We start from the raw sequence: 27,618 nt of genomic DNA on the forward strand, positions 1-27,618 counted from the left end.
ATTCAATTGTCTATAATGCATTAAATATAAAGTATGCTAGTTCTTAAAAATAAACGACTAAATATTGTAATTGATTTAACGAAATAAATCATATGAATGAGCATCAAACGGAAAGAAAGGTGAGATAAATTAAATACAAAGATAACAAATATATGTGCAATGATATAGACCAGCTATTAACAATGCGCATGTAGACTTTTTACCTTCAAGCGGCAGTGGTTGTTGCACTAGTATGGATTGTCTTCCATGTTCCAGCTCCATTAAGTGCTGGATTGGCAGTTGCTTTTATAGGGAGACTGCGCTTTTTATAGGCGTTCGCAGATGGCATAACAACCGAAAATCCGTCAATAGTTGTCCAGGCAAATCCTGCAGGGACTGAATAGGACGAAAGGGCTGAGACATACCAAAGTCCAGCTGTATCAACGTTTGCATTGAAATCATTGCTTGGGGTATCAGTTGTGACACTAGAGTCTGCCGTTGTAGCTGCAGAAGAACTTGATGAAGCGGTAGCGGAAGAAGTAACTGTGGACGAACCTGATGCTGCATCTGAAGATAATGTTGCTGCGGATGCGGCGGCAGCAATTGTAGAAGACGCGGTGCCTTCTACAGAGGATGTAGAAGAAACAGCTGTCACAGAAGACGTTGGAGAACCGGTTACAGAAGCGGTAGCTATAGAAGATGATAAAGAACCGGTTATAGAAGCAGTAGCCACAGAAGATGTTGAAGAATCAGTTGCAGACGCAGTAGCCACAGAAGATGTTGAAGAACCGGTTACAGACGCAACAGCTATAGAAGATGTTGAAGAATCAGTTGCAGACGCAGTAGCCACAGAAGATGTTGAAGAATCAGTTACAGAAGCGGTAGCCACAGAAGATGTTGAAGAACCGGTTACAGACGCAGCAGCTATAGAAGATGTTGAAGAATCAGTTGCAGACGCAGTAGCCACAGAAGATGTTGAAGAACCAGATACAGAAGCGGTAGCTATAGAAGATGTTGAAGAACCAGTTGCAGAAGCAGCTGTTGAAGGGTCAACTTCGCTGCTTGAAGACCAGCTTGAAGCAGAAGAAGAAGAGGTGGGTGTAACAGAAGCAGCTACTGAGCTCGTAATTGCACTACTTGATGTTTCAGCAGTCCAGCTAGAAGATGTTGCGGAATCTGTCCCTGAACCAACAACCGAAGACGTTTCACTACCAGTTGAAGTTACAGCAGGAGCAACTGAACTGGTAACCGGAATACTGGTGGATAATGAAGTGGTAGAAGACAGGGATGACGATACTACTGAGCTGCTCGGACCTTGTGAAGTTAAAGCAGTTGTACTAGTAACCGAGTCTGTAGTATAAGCAGTAGACGTAACGGAAGAAGTACTCTCTAAATTAAGGGAAGTAATAGAGTTACTATTGACACCTTTGTTCGCAGCCAGACTAGTTGTTGACGAAGAGCTAGTTGTTGAAGAAACAGTTGGAGCATGAAACGAAGTGTTATATTCATTCGTAGAAGACGTACTGATGGTCCGGGATGAGCTAGAGCTCAGGTATAAGCTCGTAGCAAGGGTCGAAGAGTTGGTAAGTTGACTCTGAGACGATGCGGTAGCAGAAGGCAAATTAGATGAGATGTTGCTAACTGTAGTAGAGGAAACAATTGCGCTTGAGCTAGTAATTGAAGAAAGCAATGTATTTGAAGATGAAGCAGTAATCAGAGTGCTGGAATTAACTGACGTAGGAATAGCACTTGAGCTTGACATTGCTGTCAACGAAAGTGAAGAATGAGTTATGTTAGAAAGGCTTGCCGAGTAAGTGCTCACAAGAGAAGATGAAGATGGTATTGGACTGCTTGAACTAGAAGCAACCGGCGAACTTGAAACAATTAAAGAGGAAGATGATGATACTAGAGTCGATGATGAAGGGATAACAGAGGATGAATATGTAGAAAGTGAGCTAGAAATGGGTATCGTAGAAATGCTTGATGAAAGGATACTAGAGGATCCAGAAATTATAGAACTTGAGGAAATCATAAGGGAACTAGTGGACGGAGTTGGAGAGCTCAAAATTGTAGATGAAGAAGAGATTGACGAAGAGATGCTCGACGGAGAAGACGTTGAAGCGGACGAGAATGTTGAGGAAGTGCTCGAGGAAGAGATTGACAAAGAGGTACTCGATGGCGAAGACGTTGAAGAGCTCAAAATCGATGAGACCGACGAAAATGTTGAGGGAATACTCGAAGAAGAAATCCCTGAAGAGATTGTAGTTATTGAGGAGCTGAAATCAGACGAAGATGAGGTTGGTATTGAGGAGCTACTAGATAAAACTGAGGTCATGGGACTAGAGATGATTGAACTCGAAGGTGTTGAACTACTAGTCGAAGGAATAGCTGAGGAACCAGAAAGCAGCGTGCTCGAAACTTCAGAAACTACCTCTGAACTAGTGGACAAGGTTGATTGAGGAGAACTCGCTGAGGATGAAGATGAAATTGGAGTCGATGACTGAGGCTGTACTGAGCTAGAAGAAGGAACGGAAACAGACGAGGAGGCAACAGAAGCTGTGGGCTGTTTAACTGAGGTTGAAATACTCGAAACCGTAGTGGTTTGAACCCTTGTGGAGGCAGGCTGAGTAACAGTTGATACATATGAAGAAACAATAATACTGGTTGAATCCGAGGCAGATATCAACGTAGAGGTTGATACAATTGTGGTAGTAACAGTATCAAAGTCAGTTTTGGTAGTAGTAGTAACTGAAGTTGCCCCGCTAGCAGTAATAGTCGTTGGTTCATCACTCACAGAAGTTACAGTCTTTGTATGATCTTGTGAAATCGTCGAAATCGCGGAACTTGTCGAACTTGACGAACTTGTAGAGCTAATAGAGCTAGTTGGATTAAGAGCTATTGAACTAGTAGATTCCAGTCCTTGAGATGAATCGTGAGACGATTTTGAAGAAGAGTGTTTTGATTTTGTGTCAAGTATTTTGTGAATTGCTTCAACAAATGTTTCCGAACTATTGTCGTAAGACATTGCAGCCAAGCTGGTATCCCAGATCGTTACACCCCCAAACAACGTAGAATTAGCTTTGTAGTTAAGAAGATCACGAGTTAAATTCTTTGGGCTGATGAAGCCGTTGGATCCATTTTGATGACCAACAACGCCATAAAAAAGACTAGTATTGGTATTATAAGCACTGTCTTCTGCATACTCAACCCATGCATCAAAAGTGCTATTACGACTTCCACTGCATCCCTCGCCAGTTGATGAGTTAAAAGTGTGGATGGAAAGGAAATCGAATGAGTTCTCAGAAATCGCCTTTGTAAGAGTATGATCAGGAACCATGCAAGTAGGAGCAGCAGAGATATAATATTTACGTCTTGGATCGGATGCATATATCTCAAGCATACGCTTTGCAAATGCAGAATAGGCGGTGTTAGTACCTTTGTTCACTTCTAAGTCAAAACCGTCTACAACGGCTTTACCGAATGGCCGGTATGAATCCTCACCACTTCCGAAAATGTTCCAAACTTGAAAAGCAAAGTTTGTCCCATCATCATCATTATTTAATGAAAAATTTCCATTGTACCCACCGATTGAAAGTAGCACTTTGATACCATTTTCTTGGCACACTTGAATATCGGTTTCTATTTGAGGGCACTTTTTCAGTTCGCTACCACTGAAGGTGTCACTGTCAGAACACAAATTGGAAAAATCGTAAACGGGCCAGCCGTCAACGTTGAAATCAATGACAGAAGAAAGAATTATAGCATCATAGGTGGTGTTTTGACAATAACTCGATAGTCTTTTTTGATCTCTATCACCCATTTTCCCTGCCAAGTTGGAACCCCAGTATCCGAGTACCGCAGTTTGGTTAGTGAGGTTTAAGCTTAAAGCTAACCGAGCCGAATAGACAAGCAGCAGTAAAGAAGATATTAACCGCATTTTGCTATGCAGGCGTGATAATAAGTTAAAATGTTAATATATCTAATAATGAAAATAAACCAAAAACAATAAAACCAGATTCAAAGTTAATCCAGGTTGGGAGAGTAAAAAAAACTGTGGTATCGTTATCTCGCACTGCGGTGTCTTTGCCTTAATTTGAGGCAATGAAGAGTAGTAAATACCAAGTTCCGTGACCGAGAGAATAATAAGATTATTTGCACAATTAACAGCTCGGTGTGTCCTTATATTACAGAGCCCAAACTTGGCGTTGGCGCCAGCCCTATGCTTTTATATCATATTCTAAATAAACAATACCAGCACGTGGTTGGCATAGCAACCACTGTTTGTAAATAAACAGCCTAGGTAAGGGAGAGGTAGCGAGGAATCGAATAGTCCAAAAGATCGTTTAGAAATTGTATTTCTTAAACTGCATTTTAAAGAATAGTATTCATATAAAATAGAATATTTTTTTCGCCCACTTGTTGTTCACCGCAAAGAGCTTTTGCAAATAGTTTAGTCTTTTCAACAGCTTAAACAGCAGCGGTTTGACTACAACATGGCAATAAACCCCAGCCATCTGTGCCCTTTATTCAACAGCTAGTAAACAAACACAAAGGCACTCAATGGCTGGTGCTCTGCATAGCCTCAAACATAAGTATGTTAGTTTTAACTGCTTCTTCAGAATAGTTCTTTTTAGTAAAAAAAGGACACAGATTCTCGATAAATAACTATTGAGCTTTTACATTATTCATTGATTAGTTTTCATCAGGGTAACGTTCAAGTTGACGCTTCTAAGCATTAGAAGTTATAATTGACGTAAAAAAATGGTGTCAAGTTGTAAGCGTTAATTTTTTAAGTTCGAATTAAAATATTTCGAATCATCACATCAAACCATTGTAGCAAATTTTGTCAAAGCTGTGTCGATGCTAGCCAAAATTGGCTTTCTACAATATTTGCTGCTAATCGTTATTATCGTTAACGAAGCGTACGACGACCAAAGTAGTGGTATTCTACCACGTATTTGAACTTGGCCTTAGCCAAATAGTAGTTTATGAACGATTGGATTACTCCATTAATTTCGATCTCTCTCAAATTCCTGAATCCCAGTCCTCTTTATTATGAAGTTTGGTGAAAGGTAGGTCGACATATTTTACACATTTTAGAATGTTGTTTAGACCTTCAAATAGCCGTTAAAGAATGCAATATTTGCAAAAAGTTTATTATGGTTAAGGCTTTTAATGTCTTGAATGTAACGGTTATGTTTGAGGATACGCATTTGTGTTGAATAGGAGTACGGGATTAATTAAGATGATCTGCCAGTAAACTCCTTTCCCTTCATTCTCATCATTTGCAACCGTATGACTAACCATTGTTTAAACTTTTCTTTTTCTTAGTTTATAATTGTTGGTTTGCTTTAGTCATTGTCTGCTAACCGACAGTCTTCAATTGGCGTTGATCCCGGAGTTTGCAGAACAGTATGTTGATTATAATGGAATAAAGCGAAAGATTCAACTGGTTGCTGCGCTTCCCGAGGATGAACGGAAGAAATTATTGAGGCGTAATAGTGACGGATCATGGCCAAAGGGATCGATCGACGAAATGTTGGAAAACGATCTTCAGAAGGTTGTTAACTTGTTCAATACTCGCATTGTCCAGCTTGATAATTATGTCACTCGTTTGTCTACGGAGAAATCTCCCAATACTGAAATTACACAGGCACTGTCTTCATCTTACGAAGCTGAAGAAAAGGCGAAGCAACTGAAAGAGCTAGACTTTCGTCTTCAACAATTATCATCCTTTTGTGAATGGAATAAGCTGGCCTTTGAAAAGCTAGCTGCCAATATGGATAAGCACCTTGGTACGGAGCGCTTGGTTACATTTTATGAGCAGAAGGTGTGTAAGCTTGATTTTGCGAATTCGTCCAAGATCTATGAGTCCATGATTGCCCTGAAGGCTTTGAATTCTTCTCAAAACGATAGTGAAGTGAAAGACAAGTTGGAAAAATTGTCAATTCACCATCCCTTGAAGAAGGATCTTTTAGCTTTTATTCAACTGGATATTGCCGCAGAGGTCGTGACCGCTTGTATAAATGCACCTGATAGTGTACTCGTAGATATACTGGCTGCCTCCATCATTGCGGGAGCCAAAGCTTGTATGCGTGAAGTTATAGGAAGAATTGGTTTACGTTCTGAGTGCCTGGCTTCTGCATTACGTCGTGCAATTAACAACCTCTGTGGTCCTGACGAAGGAGTTTTATATTTTTTGGAGGTGTTGAAACAAATTTGTTCAGTGGTTTATGTGGATTCATACCATTCTAATCGTTTACTTTCAAGGATTCTTCTTGTAGAACGAAATAGCAAGGGACAGAGTGTGATGCACTCTGTTGCGAAACTCGGTTGGGCAGGATTGTGCAGTAAGTTTTGTGAAATTGTTTCATCAATCCCTGACTCTGAGCCATTGAATTGGATGCTTCCATGTTGGCGCGATGTAATGCACGACACTCCCTTGACTTTGGCTATTAAGGGAAATCATGTTGAAGCTCTTCATGCTTTGCTTTCTGCTCAGGATAAGGAAACAACCTCTACCAAGCCGGGACCCGTTCCTCCTTTGGTCTTGACTTGCTGTGTAGGCGATTACGATTTGATCGTAGAAGAACTCATCCTTGCAGGATTCAATCCTAACGAAGTTGATGCTAGTAGCAATACAGCTTTACACACCGCTGTTCGTTATAACAGGCCGGAATGTGTTAAAATGTTACTCAAACTTGGAGCAAACCCTAGCGCAAGGGATTTTTTGAATTCATGGACTCCTTTGATGCTTGCATCAGCTACTGGACTTTCCGAAATTGTTTCAATTTTAGTTGCCTCGGGCGCTTCGGTTGACGAAGTTGATTCTTCAGGTTGGACTGCTATGGAACAAGCTGTGGTTCGGGGGTATTTACACCTAGCAGATAAACTTAGAACTCAAGTCGCCTTGAGTGATAAGCCTGTTAATTTACATACACTTTATATCAAAGCCTCAAGTTCCGAAATGAGGAGCAGAAAACGTGCCATGGATTTACAATTATCTCGTTCAGTGGTCATTATTCGAATCAGTGATTTGGCCGGTAGAATCCGCGTTAGTCTTCAAGGTGATGATGCTGTGTATGTTTCAGGGCGGTCTCCATCTTTTGCCGCAAGTAGACCATCTTCAGTAGATTTCATGTCTCAATCTACTGACTCGTTGAGTAAAAACGACACTACTGCTTCTAATGGCTCTATGACACCATCTTCTAGCCAAAACAACTCAGTGATTATTGATATCCCTCGCTCCCATTTTGATAATGCCGGTGAAGTTTGCTTAGAGAATTTGGCGGAGCCTGATGAAATTGCCGACGACTCTATTCATTTGCATTATGATGCCGCACAAGAAAATAGTCCGCAACCTGTAAACGGGTCTTCTCCACCGTATGAATTGGTTTTCGTTACAAGAAATACAGAAGAAGCAACTATTACAATTGATTTGTTAGCAAATCGATCCCATAAAATATTAGGGAGAACTGTATGTTGCTTGACTTCTCTGGTATCTGATTTGGGGAATCATATGCAGTCGTTGAAACCTTTGGCACCCTTACCATTACTTTCGAGTAAAACTCTTAAACCAATAGCTCATGTTAATGCGGATGTTCTTATTTCTAAGGTGACAGTTGATGATAGATTTTCGTCAAATGATGGCATAAGTACCCCTGCCTTATCGCTGGAAGCAGTTTCCAACGTAAGTCGCACTGCATTGGAAGACGCTGAGCGTTCTTTACACAAATCTGCCACAACTACATCAGAATCAGGGAAATCGAATGGTGTTGCGGTTATCGGACATCGTGGACTTGGTAAGAATCAGCCTGATCGTTTGAGTCTTCAACTTGGCGAGAACACTTTACAATCGTTTATAAAAGCGGCAGATCTTGGTGCTTCTTACGTTGAATTAGATGTGCAAATGACTAAAGACATGGTCCCAGTGGTATACCATGATTTTATCGTAAACGAAACCGGAACGGATGCACAAGTGCATTCGCTGACTTTGGAGCAATTCTTAGGGGCTTCCCACTCTCCTTCAGAAGAAATTAAAGATGATGCAAGTGACATTCAGCAGAAGAGACGTCCTAGGGCCTACAGTTCCTCATTTACACCTTCAGGATCACAGGTTAATTTCGGTGAATTTGCTGAAGAAAACGCACGTTTGAAGCCTAAAGTATATAAGGGTAATGCCCTTGGTCATACGATTTGTGCACCGTTCACAACTTTAAAGGATGTTTTGAAGGAAGTTCCACAATCCGTAGGACTTAATGTGGAATTTAAGTACCCCATGCTAAGTGAAGCTGAGGAAGAGAAATTGCTCCCTATAGCTTATGATTATAACTTTTACGTGGATACCATTCTATCGATAATCAAAAAGTATGGTGGTAAAAGAAAGTATATTTTCTCTAGTTTTAATCCTGATATATGCATCTTACTTTCTTTGAAATCGACTAATCCTGTTCTTTTTTTGACTGAAGGAGGTACCGCTTACCGAACAGACGTTCGTGCAGCATCGCTTAGACAAGCTTTAAAGTTTGCCTCACAGTGGAGTTTTCTGGGTATCGTTAGTGCTTGTGAACCGCTCATTATGTGCCCGAGGCTGATCAAGGCAGTTAAACAATTGGGTTTATCTTGCTACACCTATGGTGTTCTCAATAATGATGTTGACAATGTCCGACGCCAAGTACGTTTTGGAGTTGATGCTGTCATTGTAGACAATGTGTTAGCCATTAGACGTGCCTTGAACCAGTACGATGAAAGTTTGGAATCTGATTGATCTAGAAAGTTTGAACGAATACTACCGACGATATAGAAGATGAGGTGCTTTAGTTAGAAACCGATATTAGTTAATTTTTAGTTAGAAGAAAGTATATCATAAGAAAATTTCATAGATAGAAAAAAAAAGGAAAAAATATCATGATAACAATTAATGAAATACAAATAATGACCGATCACTATGGTGCATCACTGGATGCTTCTTTACATAAGAAAGTGTTATATATACGGCGCGATAAAACCGGACCTAAATTTCGTTCACTAATACTAGATTGGATGACAACGTTGGTTAATGATTCCTCGCCGTGAGTTTTTAGATGATGAATTAAAGATGGTATACTGTCAAATTGATCGCATATGGCGTTAGCAATGTTAGGTGTAACTCGTAGTATTTGCCGCAACATAAAATTTAGAGAGTTTTCAATTCTATCGGCGGATTTGACATGTCCTATTTCGGTAGTAGAGGCTCTAGCTGAAAATTTAGAAAAGTGCTTGTAACGAGATAAAGCTATGTCGCCGGTAAAGGAAACTATCCATTGAGCGGTTTCTTTTTCGTCATTTGAAGTGTTTATAAGAATACTATGTTCGAAACTGAAGCGGACGATTTCACTCTCTAACTTTTCTTTAGTAAAGTTTTGATATTTTGATAAAGAACCAAATAACAAAGGTCTGGTACCGCTATTAACAGCTGCTGCATATTGACGATTTAATTCTGCTTTCAGAGATTTAAAATAGTTTGGGATGCCTTCCAGCAACAGTATTAGCTTACAGCCTTTAAACTTTTCAGACATTTCATGAAAAAAAGTATCAGCTTGGTCCTCTTCGATGTATTTTATAAAATCCCGGCATTTCAACCGTAGTAGGGCAAAAGGTTCGATTTGTTCATGCTCTATGCTAAGTTCAAACCGGTTGGTAGAAGAATTAAACACATTGTTTACCTTCCTTTTCCACATAATTGAGTCTTTTGGTTGATTTGAATTGACAACGAATTGGCAGTTGTATGAATCTAATTGAGAGCGAACAGTTGAATACCAAGATGAAGCCCAATCATCCGGCGATAAAAGAATTATCTCAGATAGGCATTCTTCTTTGGTTCTCTTAACTTTGTTAATTTTTTGAAGTTCCTTTGAATTCTTTCTGTCCAATTCTTTCGCCATCTTTCTATTCAAGCTGTCAACCTTATCTAAAGTTTTTGATTTTTTCAAAGAATCTTCGTAACGTTTCCTCTTACGTTGTGTATTAGAGTCTAGCTCGTACGGTTCCAAGCTCCTAGAGCATAATTTTCTCATTTTTTTTAATTTATCCAAATTTTTTTTATTTGAATTTGAAGTAGAGGCAGGAGGCGTATCGGTAGTCCTTGAAATTTTGGGTAGTCTCATTTTTTTAAAAGCTCTACTTTGAATGGAAAGTTTGTTTAGAGAAGGAAGTTCTTGAAAACTATCTTCCTGACTAGTATTGGGTTCAATTGAAGAATGCTTGGATGGAGAGGTCGGGCTATCTAAGTGCACATCAGATGTGAGATTGAAAGTTCTTTCTTGATTTTCTACGGAGGTTTTGGAACGGTTATTGATGAGGTCGATTGTATTGGAGCTGTCTTGGTTAGGAAATAAATTAGGCGTAGAAGGGGCATGTGATAATCGATTAGAAGTAGGACTAGCGATGGATGGCATGCATGGCTTTAGTATAGAGGATGAGGATGTTAGTGCATCGTTGAAAGATTTTGTTTTTGTTAGCGGACTCTGGGTAAATGGGAAATGATCGTCATCATTCGTGTCCAGTAGTATATCGTGAAGGGAGTGGGATTTTTGAAGGACTGTGGAGAGCGGCGGGGAGGACTGGAAATCTTTTAAGGGTGAAGAAGTCAAAGAAGCAGCTTTTTTAGATAAAGGGGAAGCCACTTGTTCATTGTCGTCGGGAATAACGATGGGAGAGGAGGTTTTCGATGACAATTGTGTAGTCCTAGGAATGGTGGGAGTATGGAATAAATGAAATTCTTGGTGTTTTGGTTGCGAGGAAAGGGAATTAGGGGGAGAAGAGTTTAAATTAATGATTTCGACGCGTGAAGAAGGATTTAAATTCGTGTTTGTTGACTGGTTTGAAGAAGTTAAAGAGAGCAAAAGATTATCGGTAACCGACTTTTTATTAGTGATATTAAGGGCATCACGGGGACTAGGGAGAACATCTTCGGAGCCGGAAACTAAAGGAGTACTGACCCCAAATGAACGATTAGCGAGATGTGGAAGAAAAGTGTGGAAAGGAAGGAAATGCTGGCAACAATATTTGTCAACTTACCTGAAACTTTTTAGCAAACTATCGCATTGAGTAGATCTTTGAGGAGTATCAAGAACAGTTATAACATTGTGTTCTGACAAAGCAATATTGTCCTAAAAAGAGGGTTAAAAAAAAAGCGAACAGAAAGAAAGGGAAATACGCGACAAACCTTGGAAGGAGAAGCTTGTGAGCTTGAAATGTCAACATCAGCTTCAGAATCGATCACAATAGCGGAATCTGTAGACTGCAGAGTCATTCAATGCATGTGTAGTGTTTGTTTTCCGAACAATAGAGGGTTTGGTGGTTAGGACAGGTAGGGCAAAGTGTACACAAGGAGCCGGCAGGGAACGAGAGTTGGTGACAGAAATAGAGCGAAAAGAAATGAGAAAAAAAAAAAAAAGTTTGAAGTAAAAAATTTAGATAGGAATGGTATTAAAGAGTTTGAATAATTAAAAAGATTGGAGGTTTGCGTGGATGTTTGAGGATATTTGGTATGGAAAGTATAGAGAGTAGTAGGTTTGTTTACATATAAGTATATATAGGTTAGGTGAGAGATGGGTAAAAAATGGAGAAGAGAAATGGATGCAGGAGGAGTTTAGATAAGATGAATAGTATAAAAAAAGGAAAATATTTATTCTTTTAGAAGTAGTTGAAAGGATGTCGTTTTGTGTTTGAGAATTGAAGATTATTGAAATCAATGAGTGGGATGGGTGAGTATTTCTTTTGCAAATACTGTGGTTTAGTGTGTCATTTTGAAAGAATTTTAGGTAGAAGGGCGATACGGTATTTAGGGACTTTGGTAGTACGTTAGAAAGTGTAAAAAGATTGAATAAAATAAAAATTTCAAAGAAAAGAAAATCAATTAATTTAACCAAAATTAAAATAAATTCAATTCAAATTCAATAGAATAAAATACTCTAATATTTAAAGCTCAATAGTATAAAAATAAAAATAAAAATGTACTAGAGTTTCTTTTTCATTAGTCTGTTTCATCAATGATGGTAAACAAAAAAATAAAATAAAATAAAATAAAACAAAATAAAAATGAAAATGAAAATGAAAAATCCTTTGATGCAATGTTTCCAAATGGGTTTATGCTTACTTTTTTTTTGTATTCTTTAATTGATCAACGATACAATGAATGATGAGTAAAAACTTTTTTTGTTTTTACCATGAATACATTGTTTTTCTTTTTTTTTCGGGGGGGGGGGGGGGGGGGCTTTTTTTTCCTTACTCTTCTTTGTCTCTTTTTAAAATTTTCTTTTTCTATTTAATTTAATTTTACTTTTCATTGCAAAATCAATTCTACTTATTAGTTCGCAGTTTAAAACATTTTTTCATTGCGATCTGTGAATTTTGCAACCAAACAAAGAAAGCAGAAAGGCAAGGGTGTAGAGTATAGTAGAGCAGATCAAAGCAAAGCAAAGTAAAGAGAGAGAGAAACCAATATTCGCAAACTGAAATTTCTCCTTTTTTAAGAGGACCAACGAGTTGTGCGAAATTTCCAAATTATTCATAGTAAATTCAACTGCATTATACAAGTATAATCAATACACACTACTATCTTTTATCATTCTTCACTAAACAATCATTAGTAGAGTACGAAAGTCATCGCTACATTTTACTTGTGACCAAGCCAAACCTTTTTTCCTTATAGTCAAGACAGTGTGTATCAAGGCAGCGTATGTGAATAGCAACAGCGTATGTATATGTGTGTGTATCATTGTTCGCTATAGCTTTTTTCTCTTAGTGTCAACGTGTGAGTGTGATAAGTTGTATTTTTACAACGGAAATCCTTTAAATAGACTCTTATACATGTTGATCCAGCAATAAGCCAAAAAAAGTGCAATACGTCAAAAATCGTAGTATTCGGCAAAACAATTGCATTCAGTATGTTTTGATTCTTAAGAGAAAATCTCTTTTTTTCTTTTTTTTTTTTTTTTAATTATAATTCTTGTTTCCTTTCTCGCCTCTCCTCTCTTCTCTCTTTTATCTTTTTCTCTTTTCACCCTATACTCCTTTTGCTACCACGACCATTGTTGCTTCGGTTACGCAGAGTTTATTTTCTTCGGATAGCAGGCGCACCTTTATCTTAACTCCGGGTTTAGTAGCCGGGAGGAATGGGAGAGATGGACGATCAGAGCTCCATCTAAAAAAGTAAAATGCAGCGTCCGATGGGCCGGAAGCGTTGCAGGTCTTTTCGTACGGAAGCATGAACACAGGAGATGAAGGAACATGAGCAAAAAACGAATGTAGACAAAGACAGCGATTCAAATAGAAATTGTATTTGCTATTACTATTACTATTTAACAGTTCTTTACTAAACTATCGCTATTTTATTGTTATCGCTATTGTCATTGTCATTGCTATACTGCTCTTTGTCTACTGGGGGCATCAAGGATCCTAACCCCCATTCTTCAAATCTCTGTCTGGGCTAGGGCAGGCACCAATAACTAGGATAAAGACTAAGACTAAGACTAAGACCAGATAATCCATCGAAGGATATAGCGTTGTATAGTGTGGTGTAATGCAATACGATGGATTCCAAGCTATCAGTCGGATCAAAGTTTTAGATGAGAGGAAGCGATGAAAAGAAAAGAAGAAAGAGAAGGAGAAAGAGAAAAACAAAAAGAAAAAGAAAAAGAAAATAAAATAAAACAAAAACAAAATAAACAAAATAATCCTTCTTACAACATCTTGAAATATTCTTTTGCACTCAGACAAATTTCTTTTACTTATCTTTTATTGGAATTATTTACTGAACATGTCTGATGCTCCCTGGTTTCTTGTCATTCATTACTGCATTTCTATACTATTCTATTCTATTGATCTTTCTTTTTCTCCCATTTTAAATGTTATTATACAATGCTTTTCTTCAATTTACTTTTTTTCTTCTCTTTCATTTTTTCTTTCTCTTCCTTTTTTCTCTTCTCTTGCTGCGTTTCTCTGTTTACTTTTGCGCTCGCCTGCTGCTTCTGCCTCGTCTCCCCTCTGAGTCACATGTCACCCGATCCAAAGTTGAAATTTGCATTGTAGCGGCTTTTGCACGCTGCTTTTCCGAGGATCAGGGCTATCGAGCCTGAACCAACATGGTCGGATTGATTGGCCCGTGGAAAATATTGACTCTTTCGTGATTGGTGGGCTAACGTAATTGATTATCTTGATCGTATCCATACAAAAGCGCAACAAATCCTCCTCAAAAAACCTTTTCTTAGTCAGTCTCCTTTCGCCAGCAAGCAAAAACAAACAGCAAGCTAAGCAGAGCAGTATAGAGCAAAGCAAAGCAAGTAGAGCAGAGCAGAGCAGTATAGAGCAACTAAAAGAAAAGTTGGTGATCCCCTTAGTACTTGAATTCCATTGTGTATTCATTCATCCTCTTCTTTTCTTTTTTTCCTTTCCTCTTTTTCTCTTTCTCTTCCTTTAAAAATTCTTTTCAGCAATTGAAAAGAATCCCCTCTCTTTATACCGTACGCGCACGTTAGTTGGCTATTTCTTTTCTCTTTTTTTTTTTTTTTTATAAAAAAAATAGGAGATCTTTTTTTCGTGCACGCTTCTGGCTGTTTCCCTTTTTTTTTCCTCGCAATATCGGGACGTTTTTGGTTGTTTATTTAATCTAATCTATTGTTTTTATTATACATAACGGTCCTTTATTTTTCTTATTTTTTTTTCTCTCTTGCGACTAGTTTGTTTCATTTTCTTACTTGTCCTCACTCCCTCTACCTTTTTACCTTGTTATTTTTTTTTAATCATTGGGTTAGGTAGTCGCTTTGTTTTGAAACACGCATATATATATATATATATATATATATATACGATATACCAATTCTAGCTTGTGAAAATCTTGTACTGCTTTTTTCTTGTCTAGTCTTCTTTTAGTTTTCCTTTTTTCGTTGTTTACTTTGTGTGTGTGTGTATATTCTTTGTTTCCTTTTTTTTCCTCTTTTACGTTTTTTAACGATTTTTCAAACACACCAACTATTATTATTTTTTTCTTTTTCATTCTTCCCTTTTTGAAAAAATGGCTGTCTTATCTTCAGTCCAACCCATCAATCATAACTCTGCCCTCGTTGAGGCTCGTGACGAACAAGTGAACACGACCGCTTGTTCCGATGACCTTCTCAATGCTCCTCCCTATGAGTATGATACTGAGGGAAATCCCTCTTGGGCTGGTGCCCTTCCCAAGGCTCAAGCTTTATACGATCCTGCCTACGAAAAAGACTCTTGCGGTGTTGGTTTCACTTGTCACATCAAGGGTCAAGTCTCTCACAAAATCGTCACCGATGCTCGCTTACTTTTGTGCAACATGACTCATCGTGGTGCCACTGGTGCCGATACTCGTGATGGTGATGGTGCAGGTGTCATGACCGGTATGCCTTACACTTTTATGCAAAAGGAGTTTGGTCAAATCGGATGTACCCTTCCCAAAAGCGGCGAGTATGCCATCGGTAATGTGTTTTTCTCTCCTGAAGCCGACGTTTGTCGTGAAGCCATGACCGCTTTCACCCAAGTCGCCGAAAAACTTGGTCTTGCAATCCTTGCTTGGCGTTCCGTCCCTTGTGATAACAGCATCTTGGGCCCCGCTGCTCTTTCTCGTGAGCCTACCATCTTACAGCCTTGTGTTGTCCTCAAGGCCGCTTACGATGGTGAAGCCGAGTTTGATACCGATCTCTTCGAAAGACAGCTTTACGTTCTTCGCAAGCAGTCTTCTCATTTGATCGGTAAGGAAAAATGGTTCTACATTTGCTCTTTGCATCGTGAGACCATTGTCTATAAGGGTCAACTTGCTCCTGTTCAAGTCTACAATTATTTCCTTGATTTGAACAACGCCGAGTATGTATCCCACTTTGCCCTCGTTCACTCCCGTTTCTCTACAAACACTTTCCCGTCCTGGGACCGTGCTCAACCCATGAGATTGGCCGCTCACAACGGTGAAATTAACACCCTACGTGGTAACAAAAATTGGATGCATGCTCGTGAAGGCTTGATGAAGTCCAGTCGTTTTGGCGAAGAGTTCGCCTCTTTGCTTCCCATCATCGAGCGCGGTGGTTCGGACTCCGCTGCTTTTGATAACGTTATTGAGTTGTTATGTGCTAGCGGTGTTGTCTCCTTACCCGAAGCTGTCATGCTCTTGATTCCTGAAGCTTGGCAAAACGACAAAAACATCAGCGACGAGAAGGCTGCTTTTTACGAGTGGGCTGCTTGTCAAATGGAGCCTTGGGATGGTCCTGCTTTGTTTACATTTGCCGACGGTCGCTATTGCGGTGCCAATCTTGATCGTAACGGTCTTCGCCCTTGCCGTTTCTATCTTACTTCCGATGACATGATGATTTGCGCTTCTGAAGTTGGTACAGTCGGCATTGAACCTGACCGCATCGTTCAGAAAGGTCGTCTATATCCAGGCCGTATGTTGCTTGTTGACACCAAAGAGGGTCGTATTGTCGACGATAAGGAGCTCAAGCACAACATTGCCAGTCGCTACGACTTCCGTAGTTGGCTCGACCAAGAGCTTATCGACATGAACTCGATTGTTGACTCTCTTATAGAATCCACTAGCGTTGATCTTACTCCCATTGTCGATGATGTTCCTCTTGCCGATGACAAAACCATGTTAGCATTTGGTTACACTTTGGAACAGATTAACATGATTATGGCTCCCATGGCTAATGGCGGCAAGGAAACTTTGGGAAGTATGGGTAATGATGCTGCAATCGCATGCCTTTCCGACCAGCCTCGTTTACTTTACGACTATTTCCGTCAACTTTTCGCTCAAGTCACTAATCCTCCTATTGATCCTATTCGTGAGGCTATCGTAATGAGTTTGCAATGCTACATCGGTCCTAGTGGTAACTTGCTTGAAATTAATCAAAGCCAATGTCGTCGTCTCCGCATGCCTACTCCCATTTTGACTGTTGAGGAGTTCAATGCTTTGAAAAATGTTGACCGTATTTACCCTGACTGGAAAGTCGCTTCTATCGACATCACTTTTTTCAAGAGTGAAGGCGTTGCTGGCTATGCTGCCGCCATCGAGCGTATTTGTTCCGAAGCTGATACTGCCGTCAATGAGGGCTATAAAGCTATAGTCCTTTCCGACCGTAACGTTAACAGTGAGCGCGTACCTTTGGCTTCCATTGCCGCATGCGGTGCCGTTCATCATTATTTGGTACAAAACAAATTGCGTTCTAGAGTTGCTCTTGTTTGTGAATCTGGTGACGCGCGTGAAGTTCACCATATGTGCACACTTCTTGGCTATGGTGCCGATGCCGTTTGTCCCTATTTAGCCATGGAAGCTTTAACAAAGCTAGTCAGACAGAACGCAATGAAACCTGGCATCACAGAAGAAACTGCCATAAAGAATTTCAAGCATGCTATCAATGGCGGTATTTTGAAGGTTATGTCCAAGATGGGTATTTCAACTTTGCAATCATATAAAGGTGCCCAGATTTTTGAGGCTCTTGGCATTGACAACGAGGTCATCAACAAATGTTTCCTTGGTACCGCATCCCGTATCCGTGGTGTAACTTTTGAGCATATTGCTCTTGATGCTTTTGCTCTTCATGAGCGTGGATATCCAACCGATCAATCCATTCGCAGTCTTCAAATCCCCGATATGGGTGACTTTTACTATCGTGATGGTGGTGAGCAGCACGTCAACCATCCAAAGGCTATCGCCAGTCTTCAAGATGCCGTCCGCAATAAGAACGAGGCTGCTTATGCGGAATTCTCTCGTACACACTACGAACAAACTAGGAGGTGTACTCTTCGTGGTATGTTGGATTTCGATTTTGATTCTTCTCAAGCTATTCCCATTGAACAGGTTGAGCCTTGGACTGAGATTGTTCGCCGTTTCTGCACTGGTGCTATGTCTTACGGTTCGATCAGTATGGAATCTCATTCTTCTTTGGCCATTGCCATGAATCGTTTGGGCGGTAAGTCTAACACTGGTGAAGGTGGTGAAGACCCTGCTCGCAGTCAGCGTCTTGCCAATGGCGATACAATGCGTTCTGCCATCAAACAGATTGCATCCGGTCGTTTCGGTGTTACTTCTTGGTACTTGTCTGATGCTGATGAGCTTCAAATTAAAATGGCTCAAGGTGCCAAGCCTGGTGAGGGTGGTGAATTGCCTGGTAATAAGGTGAGTGAATCAATTGCGAAAACTCGTCATTCCACTGCTGGTGTTGGTTTGATTTCTCCTCCTCCTCATCATGATATCTACTCTATTGAAGATTTGAAGCAGTTGATTTATGACATGAAGAGTGCCAACCCTCGTGCTCGTGTATCCGTTAAGCTTGTTTCTGAAGTAGGTGTCGGTATTGTTGCTTCTGGTGTTGCAAAAGCCAAAGCAGATCATATTTTGGTTTCAGGTCATGATGGTGGTACCGGTGCCTCTCGTTGGACTGGTATTAAATACGCTGGTTTACCATGGGAGCTAGGTGTTGCCGAAACCCATCAAACTTTGGTATTGAACGACCTTCGTGGGCGAGTTGTTATCCAAACTGATGGTCAAATTCGTACCGGTCGTGATGTTGCTATCGCTTGCTTGCTTGGTGCTGAAGAATGGGGGTTTGCGACTACTCCTTTGATTGCATTGGGCTGTATCATGATGCGTAAATGTCATCTGAATACTTGTCCCGTTGGTATCGCAACTCAAGATCCTGAATTGAGGAAGAAATTTGAGGGTCAACCGGAGCACGTTGTAAACTTTTTCTACTACGTCGCAGAAGAGCTCCGTGGAATTATGGCTAAACTTGGTTTCCGAACTATTAATGAGATGGTTGGTCGTTCTGACAAGCTTAAGGTCGCCGAGCCAATTAACAACAAGTCAAAGCTTCTTGACTTGACTCCCTTGCTGACTCCTGCTTTCACTCTTCGACCTGGCGCTGCTACTTACAACGTTCGTAAGCAAGACCATAGACTTTATACCAGACTTGACAACAAGCTCATTGACGAAGCTGAAGTTACTTTGGAAGAAGGCATCCCTTCTGTCGTTGAATGTGAAATTATTAACACCGATCGTACTCTTGGTGCTACTCTTTCCAATAAGATCAGTAAGCGTTATGGTGAAGAGGGTCTTCCTACTGATTCTATTCGTGTCAATGTTTTTGGTTCAGCTGGCCAATCTTTTGGTGCTTTCTTAGCTCCAGGTGTTACACTCCAATTAGAAGGTGACTGTAACGATTATGTCGGCAAAGGCTTATCTGGCGGTCGCTTGATTATTTATCCTCCTAGGGTTTCTCCCTTTAAGCCCGAAGAAAATATGATCATTGGTAATGTCTGTCTGTATGGTGCCACTTCTGGTCATGCTTTTATTTCTGGTGTGGCAGCAGAGCGTTTCGCTGTTCGTAACTCTGGTGCAATTGCTGTAGTTGAAGGCGTTGGTGACCACGGTTGTGAGTACATGACTGGTGGTCGTGTTGTAATTCTTGGTTCAACTGGCAGAAACTTCGCTGCTGGTATGTCTGGTGGTATTGCATATGTCTACGATATGCAAATGGACTTTGCTGGTAAAATTAACACAGAAATGGTCGATATTTCTTCTGTCACTGATGCTGCTGAAATTGCTTTCCTCAGAGGACTTATTCAAGACCATAGGCATTACACGGGCTCACAGGTGGCTGACCGTATATTAAGTGATTTCCCTCGTCACCTTAGCCGCTTTGTTAAGGTTCTTCCAAGAGAGTACAAGGCTGTATTGGAACGTGAAGCTGCTAAGAAGGAAGAAGCCAAGAGACTACAGTATCCCAAAGCTTTCATGCCAGGAAATCCTATTCGTCAACAAATTGAGGAAACTAATGCTCAGATTGCTGATGTGGAAGATACCTTAGGTGCTACTGTGAAAAAGAGCGCTCCTTTGGACAAGCTTCGTGGATTTATGAAATACCAACGCCGCAGTGAACATTATCGTAACCCTCTTAAGAGAACGAATGATTGGAAAGAACTTTCCGTTCGTCTTCGTGAAGATGAATTACGTGTTCAAACTGCCAGATGTATGGACTGTGGTACTCCTTTCTGTCAATCTGATTATGGTTGTCCTATTTCCAACAAAATTTTCACTTGGAATGATTTGGTTTTCAAACAACAGTGGAAAGAGGCCTTAACCCAGCTTTTGTTGACCAATAATTTTCCAGAATTTACAGGCCGTGTCTGCCCTGCTCCTTGTGAAGGCGCTTGTACCTTAGGTATTATTGAATCGCCTGTTGGAATCAAGAGTGTTGAGCGTGCTATTATTGACAAGGCTTGGGAGGAAGGCTGGATTGTCCCCAGACCTCCTGCTGAACGTACTGGTCGTCGTGTTGCCATTATCGGTTCTGGGCCTGCAGGTCTTGCTGCCGCTGACCAACTCAACCGCGCTGGTCACCATGTAGTAATTTATGAGCGTGCCGATCGTCCAGGTGGTCTTCTTCAATATGGTATTCCTAATATGAAACTAGACAAGAAGGTTGTTGAGCGTCGTATCCAGCTCATGATTGACGAAGGTATTGAAGTACTTACAAACGTTGAAGTCGGTAAGAACGGTGATGTTAGCCTTGATGAACTTCACAAGGTTTACGATGCTGTTGTTCTCGCCTCTGGCTCTACGGTTCCTCGTGATTTGCCCATTCCCAACCGTGATTCTAAGGGTATTCACTTTGCCATGGAGTTCCTTCACAAAAATACTAAGAGTCTTCTTGATAGTGAACTCAAAGATGGCAATTATATTAGTGCTAAGGGCAAGGATGTAATTGTTATTGGAGGAGGTGATACTGGTAATGATTGTTTGGGTACCAGTGTTCGTCATGGTGCTAAAAGTGTTAGAAATTTGGAGTTACTTCCCATTCCTCCTCGTGAACGTGCCTTCGACAACCCTTGGCCTCAATACCCTCGTGTCTTCCGCGTTGATTATGGACATGCTGAAGTACAAGCTCATTATGGTCAAGATTTCCGTGAATACTCTATTTTAACTAAGAGTTTTGAAAAGGATGAAGATGGCAATGTTAAGGGTATTAATACTGTTCGTATTGAGTGGACTAAGAACAGTAAGGGTCGCTGGATCATGAAGGAGATTCGTAACTCTGAGGAGTTTTTCCCTGCAGATTTAGTCATCCTTGCTTTAGGTTTCTTAGGTCCTGAGGAGCAAGCTACTGCTGGAATGAACGTTGATAGAGATGCTCGTTCTAACATCAGCACTCCTACTAAATCGTATGAAACTAGTGTTCCTGGCATTTACGCTGCTGGTGATTGCCGCCGTGGTCAAAGTTTGGTCGTATGGGGTATTCAAGAAGGTCGTCAATGTGCTCGTGAAATTGATTTGAAATTCCAGGGTAAGACATTTTTGCCTGGTGATGGAGGCCTTGTAAAGCGCACTGTTAATTGTTAAGTCTAATCGTTTTAACATAAACGTACGTGATTTAATGTCTCTGAATATACGGAGCATAAACAGTATTGCTGGTCGATACTGCGTTTCTCTTTAAAATAGACTTTGGTTTTGGATAATCTTTGTTCTGCTTCTGTGGTATTTATCCTTCTAATTCTTTTTAAGTACCACGCTTATAGCTATATTCGTTTCATGGAGGTTAATCTTTGCGTTCGTACAAGTAACGCATATACAACTTGGCTTTTCGTGAGTTTTGTGAAAGTACTAGTAAGTAGGTTACGTGCGTTTGCTTGCGTTGAAGGTCGTGTGTCAACGAAAAGTAAATGTCGATCCTAGAACTCAACAAAATGTCTCTACTTTCTTTAGAATGCTTTTTCTTTCTAAACAATAAAATTTCGAATATGCATATTTTACTTCTAAAGTAGCTCGTATAAATTGGTTATGAAAACAAATAAATACAAATTCATTTAAACGTAAATAATAGTGTATAATGTAAAATAATTGAATTTTAATGATTGAAATGTATCATCTTGCTCATAGATTTGAAGTGATCCGAGCAGAATCAGAATATTGGTATCATCATCTTTATAACTATTGGTGATAGGAATATTTCAATGTAGCATTACCAGGATCAAATACAAGCAATTCAGCAATAAAGAAATTAAATAGTCCAAACAAAATTAGGTGAATGGAGTAAAATAAGCTCCACTAAAAACTAGATTTACCTCTAGGTTCATAAGGGAAAAAGACAACCAAAATACCAGCAAATATAAATAAGGCCCCACTCACAAAAATGGGAGCAGAAGTTGTTAGATTGGCACGCATTGCAATCACGGGAGAAAAAATACCTAAAATACGATTCGCCGAAGCAGCTAACCCAACTGCAGTCCCTCTTACTTTTGAAGGGAATACCTCAGGAGTGTAAGCATACAGAACACCATACATTATATCAGAAAAAAATGAAAAAGTGCAGTTCCATCCAAGATAAGCATTGCTAGTCTTGGCGGTTGTAGAGGCGAAAAGAAACACACCGGTCAATATTAAAGAGAGACAAAGTGTACCCTTGCGACCAATTCTAAACTCCACTAAAACCCCAGCAATAAGAGAACCTGGCACGCCAATTGCTGATACAATCAGTGAATTTCTATAAGTCTTAGCCACGCTTAACGGCTCATTAGCGTTTCCCCTAGTTTCGAGATAATATGGTAAAAATGCATTATACAGTGGGAATGCGAGTCCTATTACGGCCCAGGAAAGTATGACCAAAATGGAAGATATAGCCAACTTCCTAGAACCAAAGCATTGCCTAATGTGCTCAAAATTATATTTCCGCAGTTTTTCAACAATGAGATTAGTAGTGCCTTGTGTAACAGACTTGGCGTCACTAGATTTAGAATCATCCAAGTCAGACTCTTCTTGTTCTTGCCGATCAATAGCATAAAGCTCTTCAACAGTCAAAGTGCAGGTTTTTCCGTTTATCCGAGCGATTTTATGAATAGTTTCAACAGCCTTATAATCATCACCCTTTGCCAAGTAAAACTTTGGAGACTCATAAACAGAAACAAGAAACCTAGCAGCAAACATCAACAAGGTCATTCCTCCCATCGTAAACAAAAAGTATCGCCAACCCTTATTGTCTGCACGATGACAGACAGATTCATCGTCGGGACATGAAAAGTTAGAAATAAGACCCCATGATACCAAATTAGCAATCACTTGTCCAATGGCCCACCAGAAGGACATGACTGTGAGGAGCCACTGGTGAGACGAAGGTAAGGCTTCTAAAAAGATTGCCGAATCAACAGGCAAGTTACCACCCACACCAAAACTCCATAAAGCATCAAAAACACAAATGGAAGCAAAGTTAGGAGAGGCGCCAGCAATAACAGCGAACACACCGGTAAACAGAAATGTAAGGTTGAAAGCCCATCGTCTCCCAATTGTGTCAGCAGAAAGCGACCAAACCATGGCGCCTACCAATAAACCCAAATTTTGAGACAACGTTAAATAAGGAGCACGACCTTCAGCAGGAGGGTGTGGTCCATCCACTTCGTCGAGTCTCATTAAAATTAAAGATGTGCAGACAGGCCATATATTGTCAGACATCCAACCAAAGCCTGCAACAAAAAATAAATACCATTGATATCTGCCAAACCCAATTTCGTTCATTGCATTACTCAGGATACGGGATTTTGCCAAATAAGTTTTGCTAAAGTCATTACTGTCGAATAAATCGTCATCAGATTTGCTGGGCTGTATAGTAGCATCAGCCAATTCTACTGGATATACGAGCTCGGTTTCAGAAACATCTTCCTGCTTTTTGGACTCCGTAGGAGACATATCATATAATCTTGGAGGTATAGAAGAACTCATTTTTATACTGTCCAATTTATAAACATAGACAATAACAAGAAGGAAAATTAGTTCTATAATTTATATGTAATTATCAACGCAGAAACATTAACCAGATGTTATGAATGACTTCTATGAACACTGTGAAATGGTCGAAAAGGAAGGAGAAATGAGGAATTGACGCAAACAAAGAGGAAAATAGACAGAAAAGAAAAAGAAATGTAAAGAATCTCAATAAAAATTCGATAAATCTTACACGAAATACAGGTGCAAATACCTTTCTACCTAAAGATCATTAAAGGGAGCTTTCAGTCAGTCGCTGTTTGATTTGTTTCGATTCAACAAAACAGCTTGAAAGATATGGTAAAAGGAAGGAAGCTGCAAACGTAAATTTGACCTTAGAATGGTGTACTACTTCCATATTCACAATGTGTGATAAGAATGAGCTAATAAGGGATACTAGCCTGCATATCAATATCGAGTGGCAGTAAGTAGTTGTGCGCTAACCATCTTAGCAAATTCGGTAAAAAGCAGTATTTAAAGTCAGAAAAAAATATTTTGCTATTAATGGATTTCATGAGAAAATAAAGATATTGGTTTATTTTTGAATTCATAATGTTTTCAGTACCTCGATAATATGATGGAGTTCCAATATCATAAACTACTGTTAGCACTTGTGGTATAGAAATAACGATGTTAACGTGTTATTGTAATATCACTTTATATTTAAGAAGATATCATTAATTACCCTTAATAAGAATGCAATTTCTGTAACAAACCGTGGCGATTGTAACAAATAGTAGGCATACTTCAGAGTCAGTAAATAAAGTACAAGCATTGCTGGTCAAAATAATAAGACATATTATTACTAAAATATACTCACTAGTTTATGTGGTACACCTGCGATTTTTTCTGACTTCAATGTCTAAACATCGGTGCACTACGTTAGCAATCTATAGGGATAATCAGTTTGGATTACCCTAAAAAGACTTTGCATTACTTAAAATTCATAGTTATTTAAACTCTTAAAAATTGTTGGTCTCTTCGCTACACTTCTGTATTAACATTGAATTACGCAGCGATTGATACATTATTATTGCTTTCCTCAGCCAACATTTAACACTCTTTATTTGGACTTGTATTTTGTTGAGAAATTAGAGTCGAAAAGGACATCTTTTCTTCTCTAGTGATCTTTTTGTTTTCTTTTGGTATCGATCAAGTTTTGGGCTCGTTAAATTGTGTGTGTCCTGAGAAAGCAAACTCGGACTATAGGTGCATTAGCTGAAGTAAAAGCTATATTTTTGTTTGCTTGTTGTACATTGTAAAATGTCCTATGAACAGCTTCATGCTCAGTCGGGTCAGCTTCGCCAGCGCTTTCCTTCGAAGCATAGTGAGATTGAGGATGAGGTAGCAAATGAGAAGGAAGAGTTAAAAGACGCTACCAAGAGTGCTTTGGGTGAAGTTAAAACCAATAAGAAATATTACATTCTTGGTTATTTTCTCGTCCCTTTACTCTTAACCGTTATCGCTGGTTTTGTTCGTGTTTGGAAAATTGCCGATAGTAATGTTGTTATTTGGGATGAAGCCCATTTCGGCAAGTTTGCCTCGTATTATTTGAAGCATGAGTTCTATTTTGACGTTCATCCACCTTTGGGTAAGATGCTTAACGCTGTTGCTGGCAAATTGGTTGGCTATGATGGTAGCTTCGATTTCAGTTCTGGTGCTACCTATCCTGAGGATTTAAATTACAAATTTATGAGACTTTGGAATGCTGCGTTTGGAACTCTATGCATTCCTTTGGTTTATTTTACTGCATTAAACTTTAATTATTCGTTTCTAGCTGCTACATTATGCACTTTGATGGTAGCGTTGGACAATCATTTGGCTACCATCAGCCGCTTCATTCTATTAGACAGTATGTTACTTTTTTTTATTATCAGCACATTTTTCTGCTTGTCTAGATATCATGTTTATCATAAGGCTCCCTTCACCTTTTATTGGTTTAAATGGCTCTTTTTGACTGGTGTTTGCATTGGCTGCGTTTGCAGTGTCAAGCTTGTTGGTCTCTTCATTACAGCGGTTGTGGGTCTTTATACTGTTGATGAGTTGTGGTGTTTATTGAACGATAAGCGAGTTACTTGGAAGGCGTATGCTGGCCACTGGATTGCTCGCGTCTGCCTGCTTATTTTCCTCCCTATCCTTATTTATGCCTTTACTTTTTGGATCCAATTCGCTGTTCTCTACAGATCAGGACCAGGTGATGCTCAGATGCCTTCTCTTTTCCAGGCTCGCCTTGAAGGATCTCCTTTGACCAAGAATCCTATTGACCTAATGTATGGCAGTAAATTCACATTGAAGAGCAGAAATCCAACTGGTGCACTTTTGCATTCTCACGTTCAAACGTATCCTGAAGGTAGTGAGCAACAGCAAGTTACTGGTTATCATCACAAAGACGGTAACAATGAGTGGATGTTTGTACCTACTCATGGTGTGGCCTATAACTATGAGGAGAACGATCCTATGAATCCTATTCTTAATGGAAGCGTAGTTCGTTTAATTCATCCTTTTACAAACCGTAATCTTCACACTCACAAAATCCCTGCCCCTCTGAACAAACGTATGTATGAAGTCTCTGGATATGGCTTGGGTGACGTCGGAGATGAAAAGGATTATTGGATTGTAAATATTTTGTATGATACTGCTCACAGAGATGCGTATAACGTACGCTCTCTTTCTACCGTCTTTCAGTTGTACAACCCGGTAGTCGGCTGCTATTTGAGTTCATCATCTTCTAGTTTACCTTCATGGGGTTTTGGGCAAATCGAAATGTATTGTGATCCCGACCCCGATCCATCAAATACTGACACTCAATGGAATGTTGAAGAGCATATTAATCCTCGTCTTCCTGAAGGAAGTATTAACGATTATCCTTCTTCCTTTTGGTCTGATTTTCTTCACCTGAATCGCGCCATGTTACGTGCTAACAATGGTCTTATTCCTGATGAAGATAAATTAGATGCCCTTCGCAGTGAAGCATATCAATGGCCCTTCCTTTTAGCAACCTTACGAATGTGCGGATGGGGCGATAACCAAATCAAATATTTGCTGGTAGGGAACCCCGTTGCTTACTGGTTTGCAACTTCTAGCTTAATTGTTTTTGCATTATTTGTTGTGGGAGCCGTTTTAGCTTGGCGTCGTCGTGTGCTAAGATGGTCTCAAGAAGCTTGTGATACTTTCCATTATGCCGGCATTTATCCATTTTTGGGCTGGTTCTTTAACTACCTACCCTACTATATTATGGGACGTGTTTTGTATGTTCATCACTACGAGCCTTCGTATGCCTTATCGACTTTCACTGCAGCCTTCGTTGTTGACTGGTTTACTAAAAAGATGCCTAAGATTGTCCGCGTAGTTGTGTTTATCTCACTTTATGCTATAATTGCCGGAGTCTTTATTTATTTCAAGGATGTAACCTTCGGCATGCATGGACCTGCATCCGACTTCCATCGCCTTCGTTGGCTTAACTCTTGGAATGTTCATGATTAATTTCAACTTATTTAAAATAATATATAACATTCAATTTCTCTGTCTTTTATCTTAATTGGTGCTTACTTTGAGTCGTAGCTTACTGCTGTTTCGTTAACAGTTGACTGTCTTTTTTTAATATTGATTTTTATTAATTTTTTGTCTTTCTTTCAGCATCATCGTTCACGCCAATTTAGTGCAGTAAAGCTCTTATATTATTGCTGGGCAAGTGGATAACAGCAATGCAGAAAAGCTGTTAATCAATTTTCCATATCCAATACTGTAATCTGTAAAAGCGTGGATTATCTATCTATCCAATATATGTACAGGTTTATCTCTAATGCTTACAGTAAATTAGATGAAATTATCAAACG

At 39.7% G+C, this 27,618-nt stretch overlaps 6 protein-coding genes and 11 long non-coding RNA genes across 17 annotated transcripts; 10 read left to right on the forward strand and 7 right to left on the reverse strand.

Annotated features, from left to right (window-relative positions):
• Nucleotides 1–33: 33 nt before the first annotated feature.
• cts2 (chitinase) lies at nucleotides 34–4,174 on the reverse strand. Its single transcript, NM_001019554.3, has one exon. It carries the CDS (start codon nucleotides 3,914–3,916, stop codon nucleotides 206–208), a length of 3,711 nt encoding a protein of 1,236 aa, NP_594130.1. The 5' UTR covers nucleotides 3,917–4,174; the 3' UTR covers nucleotides 34–205.
• Nucleotides 288–2,619, forward strand: SPOM_SPNCRNA.3472. Its single transcript, NR_192837.1, has one exon. It is a non-coding gene; the product is annotated as a non-coding RNA (long non-coding RNA).
• Nucleotides 2,981–3,864, forward strand: SPOM_SPNCRNA.3473. The gene has a single exon (NR_192838.1). It is a non-coding gene; the product is annotated as a non-coding RNA (long non-coding RNA).
• Nucleotides 4,175–4,457: 283 nt separating the features above from the next.
• SPOM_SPNCRNA.3474 lies at nucleotides 4,458–4,738 on the forward strand. The gene has a single exon (NR_192839.1). It is a non-coding gene; the product is annotated as a non-coding RNA (long non-coding RNA).
• A 213-nt stretch (nucleotides 4,739–4,951) lies between these two features.
• gde1 (glycerophosphoryl diester phosphodiesterase Gde1) lies at nucleotides 4,952–8,857 on the forward strand. Its single transcript, NM_001430998.1, has 2 exons — nucleotides 4,952–5,051; nucleotides 5,356–8,857. The coding sequence occupies exons 1-2, from the start codon at nucleotides 5,035–5,037 to the stop codon at nucleotides 8,744–8,746; spliced, it is 3,408 nt and encodes a 1,135-aa protein (NP_001417947.1). The 5' UTR covers nucleotides 4,952–5,034; the 3' UTR covers nucleotides 8,747–8,857.
• eme1 (Holliday junction resolvase subunit Eme1) lies at nucleotides 7,739–11,318 on the reverse strand. Its single transcript, NM_001019556.3, has 3 exons — nucleotides 11,186–11,318; nucleotides 11,038–11,129; nucleotides 7,739–10,953 (listed from the first exon to the last, which is right to left on the reverse strand). Exons 1-3 carry the CDS (start codon nucleotides 11,270–11,272, stop codon nucleotides 8,925–8,927), a joined length of 2,208 nt encoding a protein of 735 aa, NP_594132.2. The 5' UTR covers nucleotides 11,273–11,318; the 3' UTR covers nucleotides 7,739–8,924.
• Nucleotides 10,069–11,491, forward strand: SPOM_SPNCRNA.3475. The gene has a single exon (NR_192840.1). It is a non-coding gene; the product is annotated as a non-coding RNA (long non-coding RNA).
• A 725-nt stretch (nucleotides 11,492–12,216) lies between these two features.
• On the reverse strand, nucleotides 12,217–13,487 carry SPOM_SPNCRNA.900. The gene has a single exon (NR_151287.1). It is a non-coding gene; the product is annotated as a non-coding RNA (long non-coding RNA).
• Nucleotides 13,169–13,633, forward strand: SPOM_SPNCRNA.3476. The gene has a single exon (NR_192841.1). It is a non-coding gene; the product is annotated as a non-coding RNA (long non-coding RNA).
• Nucleotides 13,634–13,777: 144 nt separating this feature from the next.
• Nucleotides 13,778–18,912, reverse strand: SPOM_SPNCRNA.3477. The gene has a single exon (NR_192842.1). It is a non-coding gene; the product is annotated as a non-coding RNA (long non-coding RNA).
• On the forward strand, nucleotides 13,935–14,219 carry SPOM_SPNCRNA.3478. Its single transcript, NR_192843.1, has one exon. It is a non-coding gene; the product is annotated as a non-coding RNA (long non-coding RNA).
• glt1 (glutamate synthase Glt1) lies at nucleotides 14,230–21,774 on the forward strand. Its single transcript, NM_001019557.3, has one exon. The coding sequence runs from the start codon at nucleotides 15,035–15,037 to the stop codon at nucleotides 21,368–21,370; it is 6,336 nt and encodes a 2,111-aa protein (NP_594133.1). The 5' UTR covers nucleotides 14,230–15,034; the 3' UTR covers nucleotides 21,371–21,774.
• Nucleotides 19,058–21,330, reverse strand: SPOM_SPNCRNA.3479. Its single transcript, NR_192844.1, has one exon. It is a non-coding gene; the product is annotated as a non-coding RNA (long non-coding RNA).
• A 28-nt stretch (nucleotides 21,775–21,802) lies between the features above and the next one.
• Nucleotides 21,803–24,084, reverse strand: SPOM_SPAPB1E7.08C (transporter). Its single transcript, NM_001019558.3, has one exon. The coding sequence runs from the start codon at nucleotides 23,738–23,740 to the stop codon at nucleotides 22,076–22,078; it is 1,665 nt and encodes a 554-aa protein (NP_594134.1). The 5' UTR covers nucleotides 23,741–24,084; the 3' UTR covers nucleotides 21,803–22,075.
• Nucleotides 23,406–23,702, forward strand: SPOM_SPNCRNA.3480. The gene has a single exon (NR_192845.1). It is a non-coding gene; the product is annotated as a non-coding RNA (long non-coding RNA).
• A 742-nt stretch (nucleotides 24,085–24,826) lies between the features above and the next one.
• On the forward strand, nucleotides 24,827–27,305 carry ogm2 (protein O-mannosyltransferase Ogm2). The gene has a single exon (NM_001019559.3). It carries the CDS (start codon nucleotides 25,046–25,048, stop codon nucleotides 27,263–27,265), a length of 2,220 nt encoding a protein of 739 aa, NP_594135.1. The 5' UTR covers nucleotides 24,827–25,045; the 3' UTR covers nucleotides 27,266–27,305.
• SPOM_SPNCRNA.3481 lies at nucleotides 24,922–27,601 on the reverse strand. Its single transcript, NR_192846.1, has one exon. It is a non-coding gene; the product is annotated as a non-coding RNA (long non-coding RNA).
• Nucleotides 27,602–27,618: the final 17 nt, after the last annotated feature.

This window comes from Schizosaccharomyces pombe (assembly GCF_000002945.2).
Source record: "Schizosaccharomyces pombe strain 972h- genome assembly, chromosome: I".
Taxonomy (NCBI): domain Eukaryota; kingdom Fungi; phylum Ascomycota; class Schizosaccharomycetes; order Schizosaccharomycetales; family Schizosaccharomycetaceae; genus Schizosaccharomyces; species Schizosaccharomyces pombe.

Excerpts from the sequence above, each read along its gene's own strand:
- glt1 (NM_001019557.3), top strand. The coding sequence starts at position 15,035 with ATGGCTGTCTTATCTTCAGTCCAACCCATCAATCATAACTCTGCCCTC.
- SPOM_SPAPB1E7.08C (NM_001019558.3), bottom strand. The coding sequence starts at position 23,740 with ATGAGTTCTTCTATACCTCCAAGATTATATGATATGTCTCCTACGGAG.
- eme1 (NM_001019556.3), bottom strand. The coding sequence starts at position 11,272 with ATGACTCTGCAGTCTACAGATTCCGCTATTGTGATCGATTCTGAAGCT. Across the intron at positions 11,130-11,185 it reads CACAAGCTTCTCCTTCCAAG|GACAATATTGCTTTGTCAGA; the intron begins GTTTGTCGCGTA and ends CCCTCTTTTTAG. Across the intron at positions 10,954-11,037 it reads AGTTTGCTAAAAAGTTTCAG|TACTCCTTTAGTTTCCGGCT; the intron begins GTAAGTTGACAA and ends ATTTGGGGTCAG.
- cts2 (NM_001019554.3), bottom strand. The coding sequence starts at position 3,916 with ATGCGGTTAATATCTTCTTTACTGCTGCTTGTCTATTCGGCTCGGTTA.
- ogm2 (NM_001019559.3), top strand. The coding sequence starts at position 25,046 with ATGTCCTATGAACAGCTTCATGCTCAGTCGGGTCAGCTTCGCCAGCGC.